Raw genomic sequence first — 11,484 nt, 5'->3', positions numbered from 1 at the left:
GGGCCGGCGGGGAGTAAAAGCGCGGCGGCGGCGCGGGGCGAGTTTTGAAGCTGCGCGGCGCGGCCGGGAGGGAGCTCGGCGGCTCCCGCACCCCTCCGGGGGCTCCGGAACGCTTCGGGCCGCTCTTGTGACAAGGACTGGGTTTTCCGCAAGGCTGCTTTTTCTTCTTTTTAAAAATTTTTTTTTTCCAAGGTTTTTTTTTTTTTTTGTTCTTCTTCTTTTTTTTTTTTTTTTTTTTAATTTTTTTTTTTTTAATTCCCTTTTCCTGCGAGAACAGGCCACCACCCCCTAGCCCAGCTCCCCGCAGCAGCGCCCGCCGCCGCCGCGGGCCCGTAGGCGTGTGTACCAGAATCACAGTCATACAGAGGGAGGGAGAGGCCGCCAGAGACCACCCTGCCCCCGGCGACCCGGAGGATGCCGCTGCGGTGCCGCTGCTAGAGGACACGCTGGGATTTAGCTCGGCTCCGAGACTCTCTCTCTCTTTCTCTCCCGCTCTCTCCCTCTCTCCCTTCTCCGCGGAGAGGTCCCGGACGGGGGTGAGGCCCTTCCACCGTCCTCCTCTTCCTCCTCTCCTCCCCGGCCGCGGGAAGCCCCTCTCCATGATGCAGGCTCGCTACTCCGTCTCGGACCCCAACGCTTTGGGAGTGGTGCCGTATTTAAGCGAGCAGAACTACTACCGGGCTGCCGGGACGTACGGCGGCATGGGCAACCCCATGAGCGTCTATTCGGGCCACGCCGAGCAGTACGCGGCGGGCATGGGGCGCTCCTACGGCCCCTACCACCCGCACCAACCCACCGCCCCCAAGGACCTGGTGAAGCCACCGTACAGCTACATCGCCCTCATCACCATGGCCATCCAGAACGCCCCCGACAAGAAGATCACGCTCAATGGGATTTACCAGTTCATCATGGACCGCTTCCCTTTCTACCGAGAGAACAAGCAGGGCTGGCAGAACAGCATCCGCCACAACCTCTCGCTCAACGAGTGTTTCGTCAAGGTGCCCCGCGACGACAAGAAGCCGGGCAAGGGCAGCTACTGGACCCTGGACCCCGACTCCTACAACATGTTCGAGAACGGCAGCTTCCTGCGCCGCCGGAGACGCTTCAAGAAGAAGGATGTCTCCAAGGAGAAGGAGGAGGCCCGGGAGCGGCTGCTGAAGGAGCAGCCCAAGCCCCCCGGGCTGCCCGGCGCCGACCTCCCCAAGGAAGCCTCCTCCTCCTCTTCCTCTTCCTCCGCCTCGGCGCCGGCCTCCGAGAAGAAGGTGGTGATCAAGAGCGAGACGGCGTCTCCCGAGCTGCCCGTGATCACCAAGGTGGAGACGCTGAGCCCGGCCAGCGGCGGGGCCCTGCGGGACAGCCCCCGCAGCGCCGCCTCGCCCCCCGCCGCCGCCTCGCCGGACGCGTCGCTGCCCGAGCATCACCCGGCCGGCAACGGGCTGCCGGGCTTCAGCGTGGAGAGCATCATGACCCTGCGGACTTCCCCCGCGGGCGAGCTGAGCCCGGTGAGTGCCGCCTCGGGCAGGACGGGCGGCGGGCTGGCGCTGGGCTACCCCGCGGGGCAACCGTCGGGCTACAGCGCGGCGTGCAGCCAGGCGCTGGACACTAGTGGGAGCTACCACTGCAGCATGCGGGCCATGAGCCTCTACAGCGGCGACAGGCCGGCCCACATGTGCGCTCCGCTGGAGGACGGGCTGGCCGAGCATCCCACGGGCGCCCCGTCGCCCCTGGGCACGCTGAGCTTGCCCGCGGGGCAGGACGGAGCGCTGGGCACCGGGCATCCCCACGGCGGAGGCGGCGGCGGCGGCGGAGGGGCGGCGGGGGGACAGCCCGCGGCTTCCTGGTACCTGAACCACGGCGCTGAGCTGAGCCACCTGCCCGGGCACACTTTCGGCTCTCAGCAGCAGACTTTTCCCAACGTGCGGGAAATGTTCACGTCGCACCGGCTGGGGATGGAGAGCGCGGCGCTGAGCGAGCACCAGGTGAGCAGCAACTCCGCCTGTCAGATCCCCTACAGATCCGCGCCCTCCCTATACCGCCACGCCGCCCCCTACTCCTACGACTGCACTAAGTACTGAGTAGCCGCCACCCCCAGCTTAGGCTCATAAAAAAAAAAAAATTATTATTAATAATAATTATTAAAAAAAAAAATCGGGAGAAATAAACCCACGGCAATAAAAATAAATCTGACAGCTTCCCCGTGGACTTTGCGGCCACAGAGTTTGAAGATCCCCCAAAAGCCCCGGTTTTGGGCCTCCTTAAATTCCGGACAAGTACATATTACTTGAAAAAAAAAAGAGGGATCTCTTCATTTGAAAAAGAAAAAAAAAAAAAACAACCAAAAAAAAAGAAAGAAAAGAAAAAGGTTAAAAAAATTTTATATATATATATATGTCTATCTAAAAGTGGCAAATTTTATATGCTAAAGTATAGGGGGTCTCAGAAAAATAAGTTATGGACCAATATCGCAGTGACCATTTATACGTTTTAAAAGGAAAAAAAAAAAGTTTATAAATATATATATAAATATATGTCCTGGGTATTTTTTGAGTTCTCTGTTGTGCTGTAAAAAATATGTGGATTTCTAATCAGGCTGATTTTTCAGAGCCATTAATATAATATTTAAAGTTGAGTTCACTGGATTATTTTTGTCTCGCCCAACGGTTCCTAACTTCCAAATTAATGACAAGTGATTTCTTCTTCTTCTGTGTACAATTATGCAATAGATTTTCTTTCGTTTTAGAGCTGTTCTTTTCGCAAGACGAGGAAATAATTTATTTTTTGCTGGTGGATTTTTTTTTTTTTAAGGAAAAAAAAATAGACAAAGTATCTGATACTTTTTTATTATTATTTACGACGTGTGATGTTTTGTATAATAGATTTCACCTTTACCATTCCTAAGGACTATTTGCTTTAACCTGCTTCAAAGTTCGTTTGTCTGATGTGGTCCTAATTGTTGTACTTACCTTAAAATAAATCCATGCTGGTTTTTTCTGCTCCAAGTCTGGCGCTTCTCTGTGTATAAACTGGGTTTTTTTTACAGGTTTTGTTTGGTTTTTTTTTTCCTTCTTTCACGCAGAAAACGTGGCAGTGGTTGTTTTTAAAACAACAACAAAAAAAAATATTTTTCCTGAAGGTTTCTGAGGTTTCTTTCTTGGAGAAAAGGTTGAATTCACGTGAAGAGCTGGAATTGTACAACTGGGGAGGGGAGGAAGGAAAACCACGGCGGGGCTGAGCCCCCTCGATCCTAAATCCCTGCCAGCGTGAAATTTCGGGAGTTTTCCCAGGCCTGCGATGGGGAAAACAGGAAAACAGGAGGTGCAGGGAGGGGAATTTCTGCTCCTCTCGCCCCGTCCTTGCGCGGGGCCCGGAGCCGCCTCTTTCCAGGGCAGAAAACAACCCCCCCTAAAAATCCATTTCATTTATTTATTTGGTTTTCTTGAAAGGAACCCCGAGTGCCTGAGAGCGATCATTTCAACCCGGCCTCGCTGCGGAGTCTTAGAAAGGTGGAAAGTTCACTCGAGAATCATTTCAGTTTTGAAATCCTCTCTTGGTTGAAGAATTGGTTGGTTTTAGTTTCTCTTCATCTCTTGAAGCTCCTGCTCGCAAGGCCGGGCACTGCCAGATATTCTGGCTTTTCCCAAATTATCCTCTAACCTGTTCAAGCGGCTTTAATCCTGGGAGAAACGCCGGATTTAGCAATCCTGAAAGCCTGGGAATGCCGGCAAAGCCTGAAGCAGAGTTTAGGAGGTCTTTGGAACTTTTCAAACCCAGCTGTCCGGAGCCAGGCTCCTTTCCCAGCTGTAAAATCACATCCATCCAGCATTTCCAGGGGAAAAATCCCAACCGTGCCCCATCCCACCGCCCGCAGCCCCCAGGGCCCCTCAAAACATTTTTTTGGGGGGGGTTCGGGACTGGTTATACCCACGTCAGGCTGTTGAAATCGATGATCTAAATTGGTTTTGACCGGTTAAATTTCGCCTGCGCTTGAAAGCTGGCAAAAAGCACCGAAACTCTCGATTTAAATGAGAAAAAAATGTCTGAACCTCACTTGATCTGTATTTTAAGGAACATTCTTGTAAAAAAAAAAACAACTCCCTGCCGTTTTTCCTGGCTCTCAGAGGGTGTTTTTTATTTAATTTCATATTTTTTTCTTTTTTATTACTTTTTAATGAAATAAATGTCAAAGTGCTCTCTTAGTAAGTGAAAATACAGAGTGTAAAGGATTAAAAAATAGGGAAATAAAGGGAGCAAAATAATGAAAAGAAAATAAATAAGAGGAAAAGGTGGGGGAAGGGGGGGAATATGAATTGGGAAAGAATTCTTCCCCGGCCCAGATCGTTTTCCCGTGGGATTTTTTTTTCCTGCGCGCATCCCGGGGTCGCTGTGGGGGGAGATGGCTGAAGTCAGGTGCCTGCTGTGGGTTTTCCCACGCGCGTCGAGAAATCCCGGCATCGCTCCCACATCTTCCCACCAGGGCGCTGGGAATTTGGGGACCCTTTTCCTCAGGCGGGGATGGGATGCGGGACCGGGATCAGGGACACCCCCAGGGCTCTGTAACCTCCCCCTTGCGCTGCTGCTGGACAGTTCCTGGCATCCCCTTTCCCCCAAAAAACTCCTTTTTTTTTTTGGTGTTTCTTTCCCCACCGGCCCCGGCAGGACGCTCCCGCACGGGATCGGCGCCGCTCCCGTCCCCTCTCCCCTCTCCCCGTCCCTCGGGAGCGCTCCCGCGGGGCTGCGAGCACCGTCCCTCTGCTGTGTCCCCTCCTGTCCCTGGCGCCCGTCCCCAGTCACCCCGAACACCCCATGGGGAGCCCTTTGGGGTGGGCTGGTGTCGCAGGAGAGCCCTTTGGGGTGGGCTGGTGTCGCAGGAGAGACTTTTGGGGTGGGCTGGTGTCGCAGGAGAGCCCTTTGGGATGGGCTGCTGTCGCAGGGGAACATTTTGGGGTGGGCTGGTGTCGCAGGAGAGACTTTTGGGGTGGGCTGGTGTCGCACGGGAGCATTTTTGGGGTGGGCTGGTGTCGCAGGGGAGCATTTTGGGGTGGGCTGGTGTCGCAGGAGAGGCGAGAGGATCCTTTGGTGACTCTGTTTAAAAGCTGCCATAGGGAGCTCGGCACCGCCATCGGAGTCTGTCGCGACAGGTGACTCCAGCCTGGCCGGAGCAGAGGGGAAGGAAAGAGGAAGGCCCAGGGTAACTTTTGAAGGCAGCCATGACCAGATTTGGCTTGCAGCCCCCTGAAGGAGCAGCAAAACCCCCCCGAAGCCCCTCTCCCCGCAGGTCAGGGGGGCCAGGCTTGGCCCCGGGGGACTGGCTGATGGTGCTGCGTGGCCGGTAGCCCCCGGCTGGGGCTTAGGGTGGCTCCGGGACGAGGATAAGGATGGTGGATGGGTTTCCTAATTTTTTTTTTCTTGCATTACCATTCACCACCGGGTTTACAAACCTGTCCAAAACCCCAGACAGTTTCGGTCTTGGGGAGAAGAGCCAGCGGTTTTCATCTCGTGCCCGTAGCCCAGTCAAGGGAGCGTTTCCCTGGTGCTCCAGGGCCCGGGTGAAACGCATTCCCTTCAGGAATCCCCCCAGGCCTCCGCACAGCCCAGCACGAGCTGTCTCGTCCCTCCCAATCAATCCCACCTTCCCCAGACTTCGTGGGACTGCGCTGCCTGAGCGGTTTTTGGGGAAGGCCATGAGCTCTTCTGTCATTTCCGAAGGGACTTCGCAGAAAATCCATAGCCGGCACTGAAAGGCCGGGAGAGAAGGAAATACATCCCTGATCCCGGGGCAGTACCGGCATCCGGGCAGCGCCGTGCTCGGCCAGGGGCGAGGGGCGGGCAGCTCCGGCCGGGAGCTCATTCCTGAGGAGCCCGGCCGGGATGCAGCAGGAGCGGGGAGCTCAAATTCACATTCCCGCTCCCCTCCAGGCCGGGAACGGGGAGCTCTGATTCACATTCCTGCTCTCCTTTAGGTTGGGATGCAGCAGGAATGGGGAACATGGATTTACATTCCCGCTCCCCTCCAGGCTGGGATGCAGCAGGAATGGGGAACATGGATTTACATTCCCGCTCCCCTCCAGGCCGGGATGCAGCAGGAGAGGGGAGCACGGTTTTTTTGCCCTGTTCCCCACATCCTGGAGTGCTGCAGGAACGGGGAGCTCTGATTTACATCCCCGTTTCCCCCGGGCAGGACTGAGCAGGATTGGGGATCACTGATGTACAGCCCTTCTTGCTCCCAAGATTGGGATGCAGAAGGAGGGGGCAGCTCTGATTTTTGGCTTGCTCCCCCCATCCCGGGATAGATCAGGAATGGTGAACACTGATTCACACCCCTTTTTCCCCATTTCCCGGGATGGATCAGGAAAGGGGAGCTTTAATTCACACCCCTTCTTCCCCCCAAAGACTGGGATGCAGCAGGATTGGGAATCTCAGATTTGCACCCTTTCTTCCCCATTTCCCGGGATGGATCAGGAAAGGGGAGCTCTAATTCACACCCCTTCTTTCCCCCCAAGACTGGGATGCAGCAGGATTGGGAATCTCTGATCTGCACCCTTTCTTCCCCCGTTTCCCGGGATGCAGCAGCAATGGGGAGAGCTCATTTGCGCCCTGCTCCCGCCGGGGGCTCCGCCCGGGACCTCTCCTCGCTGCTGCTTTAAAAGGGGCTCGTCAGCTGGAGAGGAGGGGAAACCCATCCAGGAGCGCCTCCTTCGCCTGCTCCGCGTTGTTTGTTTATTTTTGTTTTGGTTTGGTTTTTGTTTTTGTTTTTTTTTTTCTGTTTAGGGAAAGAGCGACGGTACCGACAACATCAATGAGAACCCCCCTCTGTCGCTTCCCCGCAGCCGTCGGAGCCTCTCGGAGGCCGATCCCGTGCGGATAACGCAGCTAAAGAGCTCCAGCGATGCCGGCGGCAGGAAAGGGATAACAGGGATAACACGCAGCACATGAGCGGGGGAGAAGGAACGCAGAGAAAAGCCGCATCCCCGCCTCCAAGGATTTCCCACCGCCAAGAGGGGAAAAAAAAGGGAGGAAGCAAGAATTTTCCTGGGGGAGGGAGCTCGGGGAGAGAGCGGGAGCCCTGTGAGTGTCTCCCGCCGTACACGCGAGTATTTATTGTTTTACTAATCCGTGCCTGGAGTGTCTCAAGGAGCGGGGGACTCCCCGAGGCGGGCAGAGGAGGAGGGTGAGGGGGGAAGACCCTCGGCCGGCCGCTCTGAGGATGCGCCGGGCGGCTCAGAGCAGCCGCGCTCTGCTCCATCCCTCCCCGGCGAGGATGCTCCAGGGGCGGGGAGGCTGCCCGGGCGTGCTGCTCCCCAGTGTCGACAGGCGGGGAGCCCCCAGATCCCTCCTTTCACCCATCTTTTTTTTCAGCCCATCTTTTTTTTTTTTTATTATTTATTTGGGTCTTTATTGCGCTTTTGGTGCTGCGGCTCCCGGGGGGCGAAGGGGGTGCGCAGGGCGCGGGAGGAACGCGGAATTACGGGCGAGGGCGGTGTTAGAGGGGTGAGTTCCCCTCCCACGCGTGGGCCCAGCCAGTGAGAGGGGAGAACCCCACACCCCCGCCCGAGAAGCCGCCTCCCTGCGCACCCCGGCTGCGTTTCCCAGGCTCTCCTGGCGGTTTCAGGACCCATCCGGAGCTCCACAGCATCGCGCTGGGTTTTACCCCGGCGATGAAAATCCTTCTCCAGACAGGGGAGCGACACTGGGCCAGAAACCCCACGGGTGAAGGGGAATTTGCAGGGAAATCCGGGGATGGCATCGCCAGGGCCGGGTGGTGCTGGGGGGACACCCGGAGCTCGGCTTTTACCTCCTCCCCTGCCAGGTAAAAATCCCAGCAGCCCCGTGGGAGCTGCGCTGTTGGGATATTTCCCTTTGAAGGAGAAAAGGATCCCCCTCAGGCCTTTTTTTCCCTCCCTCGGAGAAAAGATACTCCACAGAACAGGGGGTCCCGCAGGTCTAAACCCGCGGGGGGACTGGCGACAGAGGCGACACCTCCAAGTGCATCGGAATCCCTCGGGGCCTCGGATTAAAGCTGTTACGTCAGTAAATTAAAAAAAAAATAAAATCCGACAACAGAAAACACAGCCCCAAACCTGGACGTTTATACAGAAAAAGAGCATCACAAATTCCTAATGTAAGCACCGGCCAGCTGTGTGCACTTGTAAAGTTGTTATAATCCCCCTCCTTGTTATAAACAGGAAAGTACATAATATAAAGCAACAGGCCCGCATTCACAAATACTGACCCTCCTCCCCGGGCCTGCCAAATTCCCCTCTTGCTTCAGTCTCCCCCGGCGCAGCTCGGGCTGCGAGCGGGGCTGCACCGGGGGTCCCCCTTCGCCCGTCCCCGGGGGTCCCCTCGGGGTGCAAACCCGGGTCCCTGCAGCGGGAGGTGCCAAGGACCCCTCCACACCTGATCCCCCTTCCCTTTTCCTTCCTCGCCATCGCAGCTCTGCCTCCTCCCCTCATCCACCCCTTTCTCTTCCTTCAATTATTTTTTTTTTTTTTTTTTAATTTTTGTGTTGTTGAACGCCCCAGTTTTGCCGCGGGGATCCCTGCCCGCTGCTCCCCAGCTCCAGCAGTGAACATCCTGCTCTGCTGTGTGTGCTTACAGCGTCAAAGGGTGGACGTGATATTTCAAACATCAGATCAGTGCGTTTATATATTGGGTGCCCGGAAATTTTTCCAAATAAACACAGCTTGATTCGACTTGGGTGGGCAGACTTATCAACAGACTAATTCTATAAACAAATGAAGGAATAACCCGGAGACCATTGGCTGGTACCAGCGAGACACGTGGAGAGAGCTCGGAGTTTTGTAGCAATGAAATTTTAATTAATGTGGGTGGGCTGAGAACACAAACGACTGTTTATCAGAGACAATTTATTTTCCAGCGCTAAGTCAACATATAATAGCAAACTTACAACAATTATTTAACTTTTTTTTTTTCCTCCCTTTTTTTTTTTTTTTTTTTTTTTTTTTTTAAAGAGCTATGAAGCAGGGACAGAGGCAGAGCGAGCTCCTTCGGGCAGGGCTGGGAGCTGAGCTCGCACAAACAGCTCCCCGGTGGACTCGTCCCACGTTCCTGCCCTGCCCCGTCCCTTCGCTCGGCTCCGAGGGGGAAGACGCGGAGCTGCGAGCCCGCCGGCGATGAGCCACATCTACGGCAGCCACCTCTCCCCCCTGGGCAGCCCGTCCATGGTTTACCTGCCCGCCGCGCTCGGCTTCACCGCCGGGGGGGCGATGTCCCGGCAGGACCCCCCTCAGAAACCCCCCTACAGCTACATCGCCCTCATCGCCATGGCCATCAAAGAGGCTCCGGAGCAGAAGGTGACCCTGAGCGGCATCTACCAGTTCATCATGGACCGCTTCCCCTTCTACCACGACAACAAGCAGGGCTGGCAGAACAGCATCCGCCACAACCTCTCGCTCAACGACTGCTTCGTCAAGGTGCCCCGCGAGAAGGGCCGGCCCGGCAAGGGCAGCTACTGGACCCTGGACCCGCGGTGCCTGGACATGTTCGAGAACGGCAACTACCGCCGCAGGAAGAGGAAGCCCAAAGCCGCGGCCCCGCCGGACGCCAAAAGTGGCGAGCAGCCGGGGCCGCCCGCTCGCCCCGTCGAGCCCAAGCGGGCCAAGGGCAGCGCGGCCGCAGCGCCGGGGGACGCGGGGGTCCCGCGGCCGGGCGGGGGGACAGCGGCTTCCCCCGGGGGGCCGGCCCCGCTGCCCCCCGCTGCCGCCCCGCCGCACAAGAGCGGCCCCCGGGGCCGCAGCTTCAGCATCGAGAGCATCCTGGCGCAGGGGCTGCGGCCGCCGCCCCCCGGGGCAGCCCCAAAGGCGGCCCGGGAGAGCCCCGCCGGCTGCCTCGGCGGCTCGCTGGTGGCCAGCGGCGCCTTCGGGCCGGCCCTCAACGCGTCCCTCATGCTCGACTCCCAGGTGCACGGGAGGCTTTACCACATCGGCATCCCCTTCCTCTCCTGCTTCCCTCTGCACTTCTCCGAGGCGGTGTTTAATTTCCAGTAGCTGCCCCGCAATTAACGCCCCCCATCCCCCCCCGCCCCGAGCGCTGCTCCGGGGGGCGCCGTGGGAGGGGGAGATCGGACTCCGACCTCACCACGCGGGTAAAGACCTAAAAAAAAAAAAAAAGCCCCCTCCCAAGCGATGTTTTAAAGGTGACTCAGGATTTCAGGGCATTTTCAAGGCGCGTCTCGCTGCGGACTCTCTTGTGCGGGTGCCTCCCACCCCCTGCCAGAGCGACTGTGGAAGGTAAAGCGGCTTTGTTCTCCCGAGGGCGGTGGAGGTAGAGGCAGCACCGGGGGAATGCCCACGCTGGCCCCAAGCCCCGTGGGGTTTGCTCTGCACCTTTAGTCTTTGCATCCCTCAGGTTCCTCAGACCAGGTTTCCCTCGGGCCCTCCAGGTCTCTGTTTTCTTCTTTTATTTTTCCTTTGAAAGCCAAGCCCCATCCCGGGGGGAGGAGGCTGAGTTTTGTTTTGCCATCAATGCCCACAGGCATTAATAATACCGGTAATTTTGCCGTGAATACCTACAGACACATCATAATTCCTGCTATTCCCCCACTGGCCCAATCCTCCCAGTGGGAAACTGGAGCTGAGCTCATGGCACACCGAGCAATCCAGGCTCATCCTGAATATTCCTGCTTGCTTTGATCCAGCATGGTGTGGAACTGGTTTCCTGCTCAGCACTGGGGATTTGGAGTATCCCCACAGAGTTTCTGCTCACGGATGCGGCCAAAAAAAAAAAAAAAAAAAGGGGATAGATGAGCAAACACGGAGTTTTGTCTTGTTCCATCTCTTACTGGGATTGGTTGCTTCTGACCAAAAAAGACTGAGGCAGGGTTGTGGAGGCCAGGACAAATACCAGAAAAAAAAAAAAAAAAAAAAAAAAAAAAAAGGAGAGACATCAGCTATGTTTCTAGAGTTTTCTTGTTTTTTGTAAAGAAGGAAGAATCCTGACACATTGCAACAAATCAGGAATATTTTGTATTTTTGTTTGTTTGCCATAAATAGAGGCTTTTTGTATATTCGTGGATAAATGCCCTTTTGGGAAAAAAATATATATATTCTCAATTTTCATTATGAAACCAAACCTATATCCAATAAAGGTATTTTTGTTCAGGATTGTGGCTGGTGTGATGTGGAACACCCCCTGGCTTGTGCTGGAGGATGGAGGAGAGGGGCCTGCTGCAAATATCCTGGTGCTGACATGATGGGCCACAAAAAGATGGGAGAAGCTTCAAAAAGGGAAATTGCCTGTTCCTTGAAACTGATGAAATCTTTCCCCAAATGATTGTTCCTCCTTCTCTCCCCCTTCTTTCATCCCACCCAGTCTCAAAAGCAAAGCTTGATCTTAAATGAGCCCCAGGGTATTGGAAGTGGGGGGATTTCAGGTGAGTTTTGGTTCAGTTTTTGCAGAGGAAGGTTGGCATCAGTTCCTTGGTGTTTGGACCAGGGTTGCTCATTTCAGCCCAAGGCAAAGAGC

At 55.7% G+C, this 11,484-nt stretch overlaps 2 protein-coding genes across 2 annotated transcripts; both read left to right on the top strand.

Annotated features, from left to right (window-relative positions):
• Window positions 1-319: 319 nt before the first annotated feature.
• FOXC2 (forkhead box C2) lies at window positions 320-2,994 on the top strand. Its single transcript, XM_053987405.1, has one exon. The coding sequence runs from the start codon at window positions 600-602 to the stop codon at window positions 2,073-2,075; it is 1,476 nt and encodes a 491-aa protein (XP_053843380.1). The 5' UTR covers window positions 320-599; the 3' UTR covers window positions 2,076-2,994.
• A 6,140-nt stretch (window positions 2,995-9,134) lies between these two features.
• FOXL1 (forkhead box L1) lies at window positions 9,135-10,007 on the top strand. The gene has a single exon (XM_053987406.1). The coding sequence runs from the start codon at window positions 9,135-9,137 to the stop codon at window positions 10,005-10,007; it is 873 nt and encodes a 290-aa protein (XP_053843381.1).
• The last annotated feature ends 1,477 nt before the right edge of the window (window positions 10,008-11,484 follow it).

The sequence above is a fragment of the Vidua macroura genome, chromosome 11 (genome assembly GCF_024509145.1).
Source record: "Vidua macroura isolate BioBank_ID:100142 chromosome 11, ASM2450914v1, whole genome shotgun sequence".
In the NCBI taxonomy this organism is placed as follows: Eukaryota; Metazoa; Chordata; class Aves; order Passeriformes; family Viduidae; genus Vidua; species Vidua macroura.
Note: the sequence above shows the minus strand (reverse complement) of the source record. Positions and strands in the feature narration are given on the sequence as shown.

Excerpts from the sequence above, each read along its gene's own strand:
- FOXC2 (XM_053987405.1), top strand. The coding sequence starts at position 600 with ATGATGCAGGCTCGCTACTCCGTCTCGGACCCCAACGCTTTGGGAGTG.
- FOXL1 (XM_053987406.1), top strand. The coding sequence starts at position 9,135 with ATGAGCCACATCTACGGCAGCCACCTCTCCCCCCTGGGCAGCCCGTCC.